The following is a 17,159-nucleotide window of genomic DNA, read 5'->3' as shown; positions in this document are numbered from 1 at the left end:
TGGGTGTACATATTGATTTAGACGTGAACTGGAAGAAGCATATTACTGTGCATCTCACACAATTAAGTTCAGCACTTTTGCTCTTCATACAAATGCTAATCTTGGAAACAAATGTATCAGGCTCCTGTTCTGTGTTAACCCACAAATGTCTTCATAGATCTAGGCATTTTAACTGTGCCATCTCAATATATATAATCCACCACAGTTTGAGAAGAACAGTGATGTACATACGTAAAACACTAGATATAAAAATAACGTCTGTTACCCATTGTTAAACCTGTCAATGGGTCAGAAAGGAGTTCAGTAGGCAACAACAAAAATTTTTGAGCAGTTACTTAGTAACATAAAATGTCTGATGAGTAGCAAAGCAATATTTAAATCTAATTTAAAATCATTTCTCCTGGACAAGTCATCCTATTGCATTCATGAATCTTTACTTACAAATTGACAACCAGTACAAAAAATAAATTGAAAGAATTTAACTGTATGAGTAGGACTAAAAAAAATAACATTTTCATTAATGTTAATACCAGTCATGTATATGTATCCTGTAAACTGACTCATTCCAAATAATTTTATTTAAAGAATCATTCACATGATCTATAGAACATGCAACTAACTTACTTACTTTGAATGCTAACCAATCATTGGCACTTGTAGATATGCCAGCCACCATCTCACCTCATAACAGACTCGACAAGATTTAAGGTCTCATCTTGCATTGGGATCGAATGCTGTAAACATCCAAATTGTATGCTAACCTGGAATGGTATGGAGTACATTTTGTTCATCACATTCAGAAAGGACATCTAACGTCAAACACTACACTGTCCTCTTCGTATGAGTGGTTTTAGATGCCAGAAGTTTGTACACATCCTCCCACTGTACTAATGAAGTTACTTGTGGGATGCATGGAAGGACAGCACACTGGGTAGACATTGCAAACCCCCTACATGTGTAAACTGCTTAGAACACCAACTGTCTTGTTTGCCAGCATGTTAAGCTTTCAAGAAGGAGAAGAAAATTCGGGAATATAAAACACTTGATGACCTTTCATATCAAGATTCTAAGAAAAAGTTTGAATGACTCAACCCATTTGATATGACCTTAAACTTTGCAAACATTGTGTCAGAGCCCACACCTTGTATGATAATTAGATCCTGAGCTCCAACTTCTGATCCCAGCCACATGTCATTGCTTTCTTTACAGTCCAGGAAGGGGAATCCACCCCCAAACTCACATCACCAGTCGTGACCATCCCATTGGTGCAGCTAGAGATGCCTCAACCTCTTCTGGCATCACCAGGCAAGACAACAGCTTCCAAGGTGCACCCATCCCAGGATGACACAAACTAGTAGTGTATCACCAACCATGGCTGTGGTACATACAAAAGTACAGTCTCTTTCTGTCCCAGGAGTGAAGAAAGGAAAATTTTTGCAGAAACCAAAACCTCATTGGGTTAAGAAGGAAAAAATCAAAAGTTAACCATATTCTTTCTACTGCTCTGCTTGTTTTGGCTTCCCATCCTCCTGAGATGAGGCTTATGAATACCAATGAAAAATCTCACTTTGATGTGGATCATGACTTGACAGCAGATTAATTCATACCCGTTTGCCCTCCCAATCTGATTTTCCTCCAATAGAATTGTAATGGCTGATACTGTAAAATATGTATTAATGGTGAGAAGGTGTATGGAGGTGTCTGCAAGTTCGTACAATTTGAGTCTTTCATTAAGCAGGTGCCACTAAACACTGCATTAGCAACTGTGGGTGTTCATGACCACCTTTCAATTAGGGTGACAATACGTAACATCCATCCATCTCTGACAAATCTATACCATATCATGAGCCAGTGGAGCTAGTGGAACAGTTGCCTCCATCCTTTCTCCTACTGGGGGACTTCAGTGTCCACAGTTCTTCACGTGGCAGCCGAAACACATCTAGCAGGGGCCAAGTAATAGAACAGTTAATTTCAGAACACATTTCACTACAGGCCATGTAATATTTCTTCTGCACCTTGGAAATCTATGCTGCAACAACAAATGGTAAATAAATACCCCAATCAATATGGTAGGAGTAACCACGGCAGCTCAAAACCCTGACAGTAGTACAGTGTTCACACTCAGTTCTACCATTAGCTTGTGGGTGCAACAGTCTGGACCTTAGTTGCTGAACCCTTAATAAATGATGTAACTGCTTAAAGTGTGACATGAAGTCATTACCTTATTCACAATTCCTGTTTCAGAGACACCAAACTTTAACAAACCGTTATTCATGATGACCTCTGTCCCAGTAATTGCCTGTTTGTTCAGAATCACAATTTCTGCATTTTGTCATGAGAAATGATCGGTAATAGAACATGATGGTTTCCTACTGGTGTGTAGCTAAAAGGTCATAAAATAGCATTCCCTTTTTTTTTTTTTTGACTCATCAGTCTTTGATTGATTTGAAGCAACCTGCCACGAATACCTCTCCTGCACCAATCTCTTCATTTCAGAGTATCACTTGCACCCTGCCCTCAATTATTTACCGGATACATTCCAGACTTTGTCTTCCCCTGCAATAGGTACCCCCCTATAGACCATTCTAGCACCATGGAGGATATTCCCTGATGCCTTAACACTTGTTCTACCATCTTGTCCCTTCTTCTTGTCAGTGGATTTTCAACATTCTTATGTAGCATCACATTTCAAATGCTTTGATTTTCTTCTGTTATGGTCATCTCACTGTCCACGATTCAGTACCATACAATGCTGTTCTCCAAATGTACATTCTAATCCTCAAATTAAGGCATATGTTTGATAACAGTTGACTTCTCTTGGCCAGGAATGCTCTCTTTGCCTTTCCTGGTTTGCTTTCTATATTCTCTTTGCTTCATCCATCATGGGTTAATTTGCTTCCAGGGTAGTAGAATTTCTTAACTTCAATTACTTTGTGACTACCAGTTCTGATGCCAAGTTTCTGGGTATTCTTATTTCCATTACTTCTCATCATTTTTTTCTTTTTCTGGTTTACTCTCAGTCCATCTTCTGTACTCATTAGACTAGTCATTCCATTCAACAGATCCTGTAAGTCTTTTCTCTAATTTAGGATAGCATTATCATGAGCAAATTGTATACTGGCTATCCTTTCATCTTGAATTTTAATCCCATGCTTGAACGTTTCTTTAATTTGCATCATGACTTCTTTGATGTATAAATTGAATAGTAGTGATGAAAACTGCATCCCTGTTGTATACACTTTTTATTCTGAGCAATTTGTTCCTGCTCTTCCAGTCCTGTTGTTCCCTCTTGATTCTTGTACACATTGTATATCTCCCATCTTTCCCTGTAGTTTACTCATATGTTTCTCAGAATTTCAAATATCTTGTATCAATTTACATTGTTGAACACTTCTTTTAGATTGACAAATCCTATGAGTTTATTTTTCTTCAGTCTTCCTTCTTTGTGAAGTCAGAACTCTCTCTCTGGTGCCTTCACCTTTCCTGAAGCCAAACGGATTGTAAAAGTAAATTGAGTACCTGTTAGATGCCATTCTTCTGTATATTTTTCTTGTCAGCAGATTTGATGCATGAGACGTTAAGCTGACTGTGTGATAGTTTGCTATCTTCAGAATTGAATGGTGATACTTTTCCGAAAGTCTGATGGTACATCACCAGTCTCATAGATTCTGTATACCAACCTGAATAGTTGCTTGGTTGCCATTTCCCCCAATGGTTTCAGAAATTCCAATGGAATCTTATCTATTTCTTCTGCTTTATTTGCTCTCAAGTGTTCGAGAACTGTTTCAAGTTATGACTCTAATATTGGATCTCCTATGTCTTTCTTATTGACTCCAATCATCAGAAAAGTCGTCCTGCTCATAGAGGTTTTCATTGTACTCTTTCCACCTGTCCACTCTTTCCACCTGTCCACTCTTTCCTCTGCATTTAACAGTGGAATTCTCAGATTTCTCATTGCAATTTTCATGCTTTCACCCTTGTTTTTTAATTTCACCAAAGGTTATTTTGACTTTCTGTATGTGGAGTCAATCCTCCCAATGGCCTCCTCCCTCCTTCCCCCTCCCCCTCACAATTTCCTGCAGCCATTTCACTTGGGGTGCCCTACAGTTCAGATTTATTTAATTCTTAAGTGATTTATATTGCTGTATTCCTGTATTTCCCTGTACACTTTTGTACTTCCTGCTTTCATCGATCAGTTGAAGTATGTCTTCTGTTACCTAGGGATTCTTCAGAGTTACCTTTTTTGTACCTATGTCTGACTGTCCAATATCTGTGAGTGCCCTTGTTAGAGCTGTCCACTCCTCTTCAACTGTACTGATACTGTGATAATCCATATCGCAGTATTGACATAATTAGCAAACGACAAATGCATCTCACCATTCCTCAGCACTTCAGTATTCCATCGAACATAATCAGCCATTGTTGCTACAATATGTAGCACTAGCATCTAATTCTTGATCCATGGAATGTCCATGTTGACTTCTGTGACAGTGACCATTTTCCTCTTACTATCTTTTTCCCAAACCACCAGCTGATAGATGAGGCACTACATTCTCTTCTTTATTACCTCCCCCTCTGCCGCCCCCTCCCCCCTCCCCCTCCACTCCCCTGGAAACTTGTACCACTGTGTTCTGAAGAAACAGCTGCAACTATCAGAGAGTGCAGAAGAATACTTCAGTGACACAAATGCTATCCTTCTGCGGAACATTTAAACTTTCAAAATACTTCAAGTGAAGGCCTGGTTTTTAATAAAAACAAGAAAGCAGGAGTGTTGGGAATTGTGTATGTTATCTGTAAAGGCACGCACCCAGATGTCTCAAGTGTTGACTGAACATCACAGCATTTGCAGCCATCAACCATACACAGTAACCCGAGGTGATGTGTATTGATTCAGTGGTCATTACTGAATGTTTTACCGTACATATCACGAAGTGTCCACATGCAATAACTACCAGCCTAATTTCCTGGCCCAGAAGTGCCTGACATATCAAAACTTTTTATCCTTCCATGCATAAGGTTTCAAGTCATAGTGTATTCCATTTACTGAAATGGAGTTCAGCAGTGCTTAAGCAGTTTACTGAGAGAAGTCCCAAACATCTTAGTAACAACAGTATAAAACACATCCTCATGTTTTTCAATCAAATTTTGCAGCAAAGGGAACTTTACTCCAAATGACAGGAGGTTGATGATATTCCTATCGTGAAACTGTGAAGATATCCTCAAATTTTGACTAGTTATCTCCCTCAAGAAAAGGCTTTGTAACCAATCAATGAATGTGTTGGTGCCTGGAAGCCAGAGGACACTATTTCAAAAGTGCTCTCAAGCACTCTGGTCCATCATAGACCAACTGATAGATCTGGAATCTGCAGCGTGCAGTGCTTTCATACATCAAGACCAACTGATTGCTGTATTCTTTGACCTGCAGAAGGCATGTGAAACAACTCAGTGTTGTCACAGGTGTACAGTGCGTAAGTGTTGCTTCAGGGTTTGCTTATCCATTTTAATCCCTCTGACTGTTTCGGTTTTGGTTAAATTCAATTCTGAGCAACTAATATGTACAGGAGACTGGAGTCCCTTAGGGATTGGTTTTGAGCATAATATCATCACTATTGCACTCAGTGGTATCGAGACTGCAGTAGAACCTATAGTCTTAATGTTACTGTATTTGGATGATTTTTGTCTGCATTACAGCTATCAATGCTCCCCGCAGTGTGTCAGCATCAGGGGACCATTCAGGAAGCACATAACAGTGCTCTGAATCATTGCTATCAATGTTCACCCACGAAAACGTGTGTCGTGCCCTTTTGTAAACTCAGAATTAAGCATCCTCACTCACAACTTTACCTCAGTAAACAATTACTTGATGTCTTTGAAATTTTAAAATCTTCGCGCTTTTATTTGACAGTAAGTTAACATAGCTGTCACATGTAGGCTAGCTAAATGTTAATTACATGAGCTAACATGATACCTTTAGATTTCTCAGCAGCACATCCAGGGGTGCAGACTACACAGTTCTTCTGTGATTCTACAAAGCTTTGATCTTATCTTGCCTGGACTGTGGATGTGCGGCCTACAGGCTGCCAGCACCATCAGTATTGAGGTTGTTAGACCCTGTCCATGACACTCGTGTGCAGTTGGCAGCTGGAGCCTTCCATACAAGTGTCATAGACAGCCCCTTGGGGGAAGCTGATGTCCCATGACTGCAGGTCAGATGCCAGCAACTCTTAGCAAGCTTTACAGTCACAGTCTGTGAGATGCTTACCCACTCATGTTACTTAACTCCGTTTCATAGTCAAAAGTTTAGATTTTTCATGAATTTTCCAAAAAATAGCTGGGGTATAATTGGAGCCTCTAACTGTCCCCTCTTGTCTGTGAGCATGGAGTTCTCATGGCACCCCTCACGGTATGTACGCAGTCTTGCGATCAGATGGATCCCTTCCATGGCCCTAAGGAAAAAATTCTCTGATGCCTGTTCCGTTCAGTTCCTCATGACTACCCCAATTCAACATGTGTCTACATATATGGATTGAAAATCAACAAAATGGTTGATTATACTTTTATACATGCAGGAGGGGTATGAGAAGTATTATCTGCTGAGTACATGCATTGTATACGAGACAGAGTTGGTTGCCATATTACGGGCATTTGTAATACATTTAAACTCTCACAACAAAGGACTTCTTGGTTTGTATCAACTCCATGAGCTTCTTACAAGGTATATCTCAGTGCTACTCCATAAATCTTTTGGTTGTTAACATCTAAGAACTATTAGTTAACAGATCTATGATTGCAACTGTGCCATCAAATTTTTGAAAACCTCGGATGTGGAGTTGCAAAGGTAGCAAAATAGCTGTTATAAATGGAGTTAGAGTAACAAAGCAGAAATGACTAGTGCTGTCAAATTTAAATGAACTTTATGTAGCTTACAAAAATTTTCATTCTGAATGCAAAATTGGAAGGTCAAGTGGTGTATTTTGGCTGGATCCTCAGGTACACACTCCATATGTGTTTGTTTATATCATCAAAATGTCAAACTGATGAGTGCAGGTGCAAAACTCGGTGATCTTAACTACAAAGATTTACTATATTTAATGGTCTGTGACACTAACAGTTATGATTGCATGATTAGTTTGTGTAATAAATGCCTTGGTAAGGAAACTGTTATTGAATTGTTTCACGAATATGATGAGGAACTGCCGGACAGTATTACCTTCAAACAGTGGGTCACAACTTACAGTGAAGAAATGGTAACAGTGGTTAAATCTCAGGCAGAGTACTTGGAATCTTTAATTGATAACTTACAAAAACTCAAAAGTCACCACTATGTTTCTAAAATTCAAAGTAAGATTTTGAAGGACAAAAAAGCACAACTTCATGTAACTGAATGCGTAGTGCTTGCTGATTTTGCAGGAAATTTTACCTTCGTGATTCAGAATGCAATACAGTGATATCACTAAGTCAATGATCAAGCAACAGTGCATCCATTTATTCTGTACTTTAAAAATGAAAAAGATGAAGTTTCCAGTTCTTCAATTTGCATTCTAAGTGGCTACTTGGAGCACAACACTTTGGCTGTACATGTGTTTCAAAAGTATGTGATAAATTACACAAAAGAAAATTTTCCCAAGGTTGAGAAGCTGATATACTTTTCAGATGGAAGTGGTAGTCAGTATAAGAACAAAAAGAATTTTTCAAATCTTTGGGTTGGAGGCTGAATGGCACTTTCTTGCATCTTGCAATAGTAAAAATGCATGTGATGGAGTAGGAGGTACAACAAAATGTGAAGTAAGTAAAGCCAGCCTACAGTGACCAACCACAGACCAAATTCTCACAGTACAGGACATGTCTGTCTTTTGCAAGGATAATATTAACGGCATTACCTATTTTCTGATCAAGAAAGAAGTGTATCTTGAAGTTTTCCCAGCGTATTGATTGGTCCATCATATTTCGGGCTTGCAGCCGGATCACGTTGACATCTTGGCACGATATTTCGGCTAACAAACATGCAGCCATCTTCAGGTGAGTACGAGACTGAAGATTACTGGTGCGCGTCGTTCTATATACACCGAACGTTGGCGCGGCGGCACCTGCACAGTGGAGAAGGCTAATACCGCGCCCCCATCTAATTTTGCGCGCTCTGCAGCAAAAGCGGACCACGCATGCGTAGTGGTGTACCTACATTTGCGCTATCTGTCGTAAAGCGCCTTCGCGTAGCTGAGGCGCGGTAGTCGAAAGTGTAAAATCAATTTTCGTCAGCCGTCCCACTAGATGCAGACCCATGTCTCCGTGAAGCGATTAAAGAAATTACAGGATCCCATGCTTTATCCATCTGAAAGCCGCCGTCTCGATTAATAAGATCTTCTGCCAATCGTATCTCCACGGACTCCTTGATAATGGATTGCCAAAAAGATCTAGTTGTCGCTAAAATTTTTGTACCACAATAATCCATGGAGTGTCCCGTCGAAATACAGTGTTCTGCTATGGCTGATTTGTTGGGCTGTAGTAGATGTGTGTGGCGCTCATGCTCCATGCATCTTTCCCGTACTGTGCGAGTAGTTTGGCCAATGTAGGATTTGCCACATTGACAAGAGATCTTATAAATACCCGCCTTCCTCAGACCCAGATCGTCCTTCACAGAGCCAAGCAAAGCCGATATTTTCGTAGGTGGTCGGAAGATCACTTTAACACAATGCTTCTTTAAAATCCTTCCTATTTTAGAGGAGAGGTTACCCACATACGGAAGAAACACCCTGGACCTGACCACCTCTTTGTCTTCTTCTTCTTCTTGTTTCTCTTTATATTTCTTCTTTGTTACAGCTGTGCGGATTTGCCGTGTAGAATATCCATTCTCCCTGAAGACAGATTGCAAATGTTCTAATTCTTTAGGAAGGCTGTCCTTATCAGATACCATAAGTGCCCTGTGCACCAGAGTACGCAGCAAACCCATGGTTTGTGCAGGGTGGTGGCAGCTTGTCGCCTGCAAACACAGATCTGTGTGTGTGGGCTTCCGGTAGACGGAGTGCCCCAAAGATCCATCGGTTCTACGATTGACAAGGACATCCAGAAACGGCAGACATCTATCTTTTTCGACCTCCATGGTAAACTGAATATTCTTGTGAATGGAATTCAGATGTTTTAAGAATCCTGCCAGTTTTTCTTCTCCATGGGGCCAAACTACAAATGTGTCATCCACGTAACGCCAGAAGACTTTCGGTTTAAATTCAGCCGACTCGAGTGCCTTCTCCTCAAAGTCCTCCATAAAAAGGTTTGCTACCAGAGGGGACAAAGGACTGCTCATGGCAACACCGTCAACTTGTTCAAAATATTCATTATTGAATAAGAAATAAGTTGAGGGCAGGCAATGATGAAATAATGCTGTTATGTCGGCTTTGAACCTTCTGCTAATGAGTGCCAGTGAATCCATCAGTGGAACCTTAGTAAATAAAGAGACGACATCAAAACTCACTAACAAGTCAGAATTGTGGAGTTGGAGCGACTTCAGTCTACTAATAAAATCGGTGGAATTACGAATGTGATGTGGACACTTGCCCACATAAGGTCTCAGTAACGAAGACAGATGTTGTGCTAAGTCATAGGTTGGCGCACCGATATTACTAACAATAGGGTGTAATGGTAGTCCCTCTTTATGAATTTTCAGAAGACCATAAAGCCTCGGTGGAACAGAGGTATGCGGTTTCAGTCTTTTAATGACTTCAAGTGGAAGCGTAGAAGAGTTTAACAAAACTGTCTTTTTTCTTTCTACTCTGCTCGTCGGATCCTTGTCGATCTTCCGATATGTGGATTCACCAAGGAGGCTATAAATCTTCCCGTTGTAGATGTTTCTTGGCAAACGTACCGTCTCATTGCTCTTGTCCGTTCGGAGAACCACAGTGTGAGGATCTTCACGTAATTTGCGAAGTGCAGCCCTTTCGCTAGAAGAAATGTTGTTCTTCAGAGGAGTCGCTTTCTTAAGTGCACGGCATGTTTCACGCCTGATTTCTTCAGCTGCGTCGCTGGGAAGGGGTCTAACAGCTTCTTCAATAGCACTTATGAAATCCGCGAAAGGTGGAGTGTTAGGTGTAGGAGCGAAGTCAAGTCCTTTTCCGAGTACAGACAGCGTCGCATTTCAACGGGACACTCCATGGATTATTGTGGAACAAAAATTTTAGCGACAACTAGATCTTTTTGGCAATCCATTATCAAGGAGTCCGTGGAGATACGATTGGCAGAAGATCTTATTAATCGAGACGGCGGCTTTCAGATGGATAAAGCATGGGATCCTGTAATTTCTTTAATCGCTTCACAGAGACATGGGTCTGCATCTAGTGGGACGGCTGACGAAAATTGATTTTACACTTTCGACTACCGCGCCTCAGCTACGCGAAGGCGCTTTACGACAGATAGCGCAAATGTAGGTACACCACTACGCATGCATGGCCCGCTTTTGCTGCAGAGCGCGCCAAATTAGATAGGGGGCGCGGTATTAGCCTTCTCCACTGCGCAGGTGCCGCCGCGCCAATTTTCGGTATATATAGAATGCCGTGCACCAGTAATCTTCAGTCTCGTACTCACCTGAAGATGGCTGCATGTTTGTTAGCCGAAATATCATGCCAAGATGTCAACGTGATCTGGCTGCAAGCCCGAAATATGATGGACCAAGAAAGAAGTGGTTCTGCATATGAAAACAACACTTCAAATCAGATTTGAAAACTGTATAGCAATAAAAGGAACAAGGCATTTCCACAAATTCCTTGGCATTGAAGAAAACTTAGTTCAATGTTGTGTGACATCAGAAACCTAAATTTATGAGGATCTTTGTGTCAGTAAAATTACATCTGTCTTTAACGTTGAATGACATAGTGGCATGTGTGTATGATGGACAGTGTGGTGGCTTACAGAGGTTGAAAGAATAAATTTGGAAAACAGTGATGCTTTTGTGCATTTTTACCATCCTGCTGATCCAAGAACATCATTCAAGAAATCTGTGTCTTTGTGTATGTTGATGGCTGTGCTGCCCCACTTCCTGTTGTCCACTCAGTTGGTATGATAAATGCATTAGCCTGGGATGTTTAGCTGTTCGTGAGTTGTACGCAGTGTCTTGTTCACTAGAGCAATTTGGATGTCCTTTCACTCCGTGAACACAACCAATTCAGTTCTTTTGGATAAACCCCATCGGCATTCCAAAATAGGATCTGTGAATTTGTGTTGACCTTTGTGTTACTTGGCTGGTGTGTTGTTGTCCGTGAATTGGTGTGAACATTGGTGTGAAAATAGTTTGTGTGTTAGTCTAGTTGAGCAAGCCTGAATGAACTATATGAAGAGTTGTGAGACACACTCCATAATATTCATGATTATTTCGGTGGCTGTGAGTCTGGGGGATAATGTTACCATTATTTGTCGGAGTGTTGTGTTGATGTTGCAAGTGTCGACATGTGGATTATCGGTGGTTTTGGCAGCCGCTGGTGCTTGTGTTGGTGTTGGGTTTGGCCTGGCTTGCGAGTCAGCTGTTCGTGGAGATGTTGTGTGTGTCTGTGGTGAGTGGGTGTGTACTGTTGGTCATTGGGTTGGTGTCTGGGGTGTGTATCTGCCTGTCTGTTTCTCCATACAGGGGTTGGACAAAAATATGGAAACACTGTGAGAAATGCATTCTTGAACATAAATGCAGATGCTAGCCAAGCCTGGATGTTGTGCAGTTATATTTGACTGCAAACGGCAGCTGTGCCATGTCCTCAACATGTTGTGTCAGTCATGGTCTATATAGTGTTCTTGTAGATGTGAGTGCAGTATGTTGGAGCTAAGTGAATTTGAATGTGGAGAAATTGTTGGCATTTGTGTGGTGGGGGAGCTGAAGTGTTTGGTGTTGCAAGAGGATGAAAGTCATTTGGTCAGATGAGTCTTGTTTCACACTGTTTCCCACTTCTGGCCAAGTTTACGTCCCAAGACTGACATGTTGTGGGGGTTCGGTGATGATTTTGGCAGCCATATCAGGGTATTCCATGGACCCCAGGGTTACTTTGCAAGGTCGCTTTACTGCCAAGGATTATGTGACCATGTTGGATGATTTGGTCCATCCCATGGCACAATGTTTTGTTCCCCACTGGTGACACTGTGTTCGAAGACAACAGGACCCCTGTTCACACAGCTTGCATCATCCAAGACTGGTTTTATGAGTGTGAAGGTGACTCATTGGATCTCCACTGGCCTCCACAGTCACCCGATATCAATATTATTGAGCCGTTTTGGTCTGCTCTGGAGAGAACAGTGCATGATTGCTATTCACCTTCATCATTGTTACGTGAACTTGCTACTACTTTGGATGGTAAAAGGTTTCTTTGAAAGCCATACAGGACCTGTATATGTCCATTCTGAGATGACTGGAAGAAGCTGTTTTGAATGGAAATTGGTTTCCTGCACCTTATTATGTATAGTATCATGTTTCTGGTGTTTCTACATTTTTGTCCAACCTCTGCATTTGCAGATGATGGGATAGCAGCTAAGAAAGTCAAACAGTTCCTAGTGGAAAATGTGTTTTGTAACAGATTTAATGCATCTCAACTTTAGGTGTCAGGGGTAGATGTGATGGGAGTACCTCTTGTTGTGTGCACCCCAAATGGCCTCAAGCCCCTTTCTCTTTCTGCACTTCCATGCACTTTTTAAGTTTATGTACATATTGTATTCATCTGTTTTAGCTAATCAGCTCTGTAGTCGATAGTCTTCATTTTCTCACCCCATTTTAGTCATACTGACTATGATGACCCTTGACATACACTTCAGTGATAAATTATGGTATAGGAGTGAAGGGTGCAACTCCTGCCACAGATACCTGATGCAGGGGGACTCCAGCTGTGACCACTTCCACATCTGCATTGGTGTCTATTTTCTGTGACCAGCTACGGTTTATAGCTACCTGGATTTTATCTAACTTTAACTATCTGACATAAGATACTGATCCACAAATTTTCGTTCGTGATAACAAGGTCACAGATCCTGCAGCTAACCACTTTCTTTTTTCCATTTCACTTTGCTTTGCATGAATGTCCAGTAAAATGAGGGACTGATAACAGAGGTGTTTAGTGCCTTTAAATCCATAAACAATCATTCCTCTTTTCCTCACATTGGGGATGTGATTCTGGGTAGTATGGCTGTTCACTGATTGCTGTTGCCCAGCATTGAAGTGGTGTGTGATGTGTTGTATATTGGCCTGTCTATCAGCTGTTACAATAGGCAGTAGTTAGTGGTGTCCTGAGCTATGAATATGTTCTTGCTCATATCAGCCAGATCTAGAATCCTGAAAAATCTTGTTCAGTAACATTTTACACTTAAAGTGCTTTGAGAAGTTCCACATGGGAGAGATTACAAGAAGTATGTTAGAGTCGTAGTTTTAAATTCTGAGATCCCAGATTTCAAAAGATGCGGATTCTTATATAATGTCTTGAGACATGTAAGTTTTTCGTTTTCCATATTTACTGTATTGGGGAAAATTCTTTGTTCTTATCTTTAACATTTTTTTTCTCTGTTGGATGTTGAAGTACTTCTTTATGTACTAAAAAGACGATATGTTGTTCCCAAAAACAGGTATGTTCTCAGCAACAAGTGGCTCTGTGATGATAAACGGCTATGACACCAAAGATAATTTGGACAAAATTCGTGAGAACTTAGGGCTTTGCCCACAGGAAAACATGCTGTTTTGCGAGCTGACTGTTGAGGAACACCTTATATTTTTTGGCATGGTGGGTATGCTAACTTTTATCTGTGATGCTTTAGTTATGTTAATTTTCCTACTAGTAGTGAATTTGGATTTTGCTTCATATGCCAAAAAGAAAATATGAAATATATGTTCATTTCTTATTTGTTTTTGAATCAATTGGTTCTTTCCATTAGTTATTTATTTACTTAAAGAGACAAAATGCTTTAAGAATTTTGTAATGAAAATAATGTACTGGTGCTTGTCTCACATATGTTCAATATTAATTAATTCTGACATTTGTAAATTCACCAATGATGATAAACCTGGGTTTTCTCTCACACAAATAATTTACATGTCAAATGAAATTTCTGTTCTTTTAATATCGCAGCACTTTTTATATTGGGCTCTTGTGAGTCATGTAATAATATGGTGCGCCATTAACCATCAAAACAGGAGTAATATAATTTTGAAAGCATTTCAGAAATAAAAAGTATCGTAGAAGGAACAAGTACAAACAGGAAAACAGTCTAGATTTTGTTTCAACAGTTAATTCACAAGTATTTTCAGAATACATCATACAAAGTGTATGCTGTTGATGTGTAGAATTTGATGTACTTCCCATAGGAAGCAAGAAATTGGCTAAGAACTCACAAATTCACTTCAATTTGAAATACATTTATTTTGTGCTGGCCTACTTAAGCTAAGGGTAGCATTCCAAATTTTGTTTATGCAACAGCTTAAATCAGTAAAGAGTTTCAGATTTGGAGTATCATACTTCGTACTAGATGGAGTGGTTTTTTGTCATGTTGTAGGTGCATAGAGCAATTTTGTTTTTCCAATTGCAAATTTATTTATTTGTGTTTTCTGCATCATTATTTTTTACCTGTATTTCTTCTTGAACATTAACTAGTAATAGCAGTCATGCAGCAGGTCACTTACAGAACCATTGTTTGACTAGTTCTTGAATACTGTTTGTTAGCATGGGATCCTTAGTAGGTTGGATTAACTAACGAGTGCTTGTGTAGTCAGTGTGAAAGTGTCACGGAAGTTCTCAGCAAACTGCAGTGGGAGACATTACAAGAAAAACGTTGGAAGTTTATGTGCATAATTCTGAGATCCCACATTGAAGAGCAATCCAAGAAACATACAACTTCCTCCAATTCATTACTCATTAAAATTAGGGGAACTTGGCCTCATGAGGAGGGACACTCTTTCTTCCTTCATACTGTCCATGAATGGGGTTGGACGGGTGGGAGGGTGGTGGTGAAACTCTTGTACTATGAATATTCCACCGTCTACATCTATGTACACACTCCGCAAGCCACTGTTCGATGAGTGGCAGAAAGTACCCTGTACCACTACTATAGTCAAGACTGTGTAAGGAGATCCCTGACAGCTCCCAGCTCTGTTGCAAAATTTCAACTGTGAAGAGGTAATGGTTGTAGGTGAAAACAGTAGCTGTCTACAGAGGTGTTGCCATTCTGAATTGCTTTGAAGTCCTCCTTTAATCCAAACCGGTGCAGATCCTCAATAATCAAGATTAGGTCCCAGAAGTGTCCTACATGTGGTCTCCTTTACAGATGGAAACACACTTCCATAAAATTCCCCCAATAAAGCAAAGTCGACCATTCGTCTTCCCTATCACAGTCCTCACATGCTTGTTCCATTTCACATCGCTTTGCACCATCATGCCCAGAGAATGAAACTATGTGACTGTCAAGGATGACCGTAGTAATACTGTATCCAAACATTCCGGGGTAGTTTTTCCTACTCATCCACATTAACTTTTTCCCTGCAGCACTCCAGACAGTACCCTTGCTTATGATGCACACTCATCCTGTACAGTAACAAGGTGGCATCCAAAACTTCCTGAAATATACTAATAAAAATGTGAAGTCTTTCTTAGATCCTATTCTGTATGATGTCTTCAAAGTACCTAGTTGGGTATGATTACATGACTCTGCATTTCTGACACTTTTAAAATGCATGCTAAAAATCTGTCTTTCTTAGGGTCTTTAGTACCCTCTGTGATTCCACGTAAATCTCCTATAGTTTATCAAATTTTTGAGCCTTCAAATTGATTTTCATCTGGTGGAAGTTACATGAAGGCAAGAGTGGTGAACATGGTGGGTGGTGGAACAACAGTCAACTCATTTTAATGTAAAAGACTTGAGTAATGTAGGCTGAGTCATTCGTACACCACTTCTGTGGATGTTTTGTTCTCCTGCTTACCATCAGATGACTTAGAACAAATCAGAACATTTCTTTACTGACTGACAAGGAAGAGTGAATAGTTTGTCAGGAATCTCATCAGTATAACAAACAAACCAGTTAAACATATGAATATAATAGAGGGAAACATTCCATGTGGGAAAAATATATCTAAAAACAAAGGTGATGTGACTTACCAAACGAAAGCGCTGGCAGGTTGATAGACACACAAACATACACACAAAGTTCAAGCTTTCGCAACCAACGGTTGTTTCATCAGAAAAGAGGGAAGGAGAGGGAAAGACGAAAGGATGTGGGTCTTAAGGGAGAGGGTAAGGAGTCATTCCAATCCTGGGAGCGGAAAGACTTACCTTAGGGGGAAAAAAGGACAGGTATACGAGCGCGCGCCCCCACCCACCCACCCACACACACACACACACACACACACACACACACACACACACACATATCCATCCGCACATACACAGACACAAGCAGACATTTGTAAAGGCAAAGAATTTGGACAGAGATGTCAGTCGAGGCGGAAGTACCGAGTCAAAGATGTTGTTGAAAGACAGGTGAGATATGAGTGGCGGATTTCAAATGGCTAATTACAAGTAGCCCCCGCTCATATCTCACCTGTCTTTCAACAACATCTTTGACTCTGTACTTCCGCCTCGACTGACATCTCTGCCCAAACTCTTTGCCTTTACAAATGTCTGCTTGTGTATGTGTATGTGCGGATGGATGTGTGTGTGTGTGTGTGTGTGTGTGTGTGTGTGTGTGTGTGTGTGTGCGCGCGCGCGCGTGCTCGCAAGTGTATACTTGTCGTTTTTTTTCCCCCTAAGGTAAGTCTTTCCGCTCCCGGGATTGGAATGACTCCTTACCCTCTCCCTTAAAATCCAAATCCTTTCGTCTTTCCCTCTCCTTTCCTCTTTTCTGATGAAGCAACCGTTGGTTGCGAAAGCACGCATTTTGTGTGTATGTTTGTGTTTGTTTGTGTGTCTGTCAACCTGCCAGTGCTTTCGTTTGGTAAGTCACATCATCTTTGTTTTTAGATAAACCAGTTAAACACATGGACTTATTGTTGCTCTTGACTTGTGGAGCATTTTTTTTTCTTATTTTGTTGAGGTGAAGGACACTTCCATTGTGATAATTTCTACATAGGGCCATATCCATAAACACACATTTAGTCACCTGTCACGGTGTTTAAAAGAAACTTTGGAGTGTCTTGAAGTAATTGTTTTCATTCCCTGTTGCT

The 17,159-nt window shown here is 40.5% G+C and overlaps 1 protein-coding gene across 2 annotated transcripts in view; it reads left to right on the top strand.

Annotated features, from left to right (window-relative positions):
* LOC126253711 (phospholipid-transporting ATPase ABCA1-like) overlaps positions 1-17,159 on the top strand; it is a 466,051-nt gene that overhangs the window by 206,718 nt on the left and 242,174 nt on the right. For both annotated transcript variants that reach the window (XM_049955246.1, XM_049955245.1), the window contains exon 10: positions 13,576-13,730. In XM_049955246.1, the coding sequence (XP_049811203.1) occupies positions 13,576-13,730 (155 nt within the window). The remainder of the gene's footprint in view (positions 1-13,575; positions 13,731-17,159) is intronic.

This window comes from Schistocerca nitens, chromosome 4 (genome assembly GCF_023898315.1).
Source record: "Schistocerca nitens isolate TAMUIC-IGC-003100 chromosome 4, iqSchNite1.1, whole genome shotgun sequence".
NCBI lineage: Eukaryota > Metazoa > Arthropoda > Insecta > Orthoptera > Acrididae > Schistocerca > Schistocerca nitens.
The sequence above is the reverse complement of the archived record's forward strand: the minus strand, read 5'-3'. Positions and strand labels throughout refer to the sequence as shown.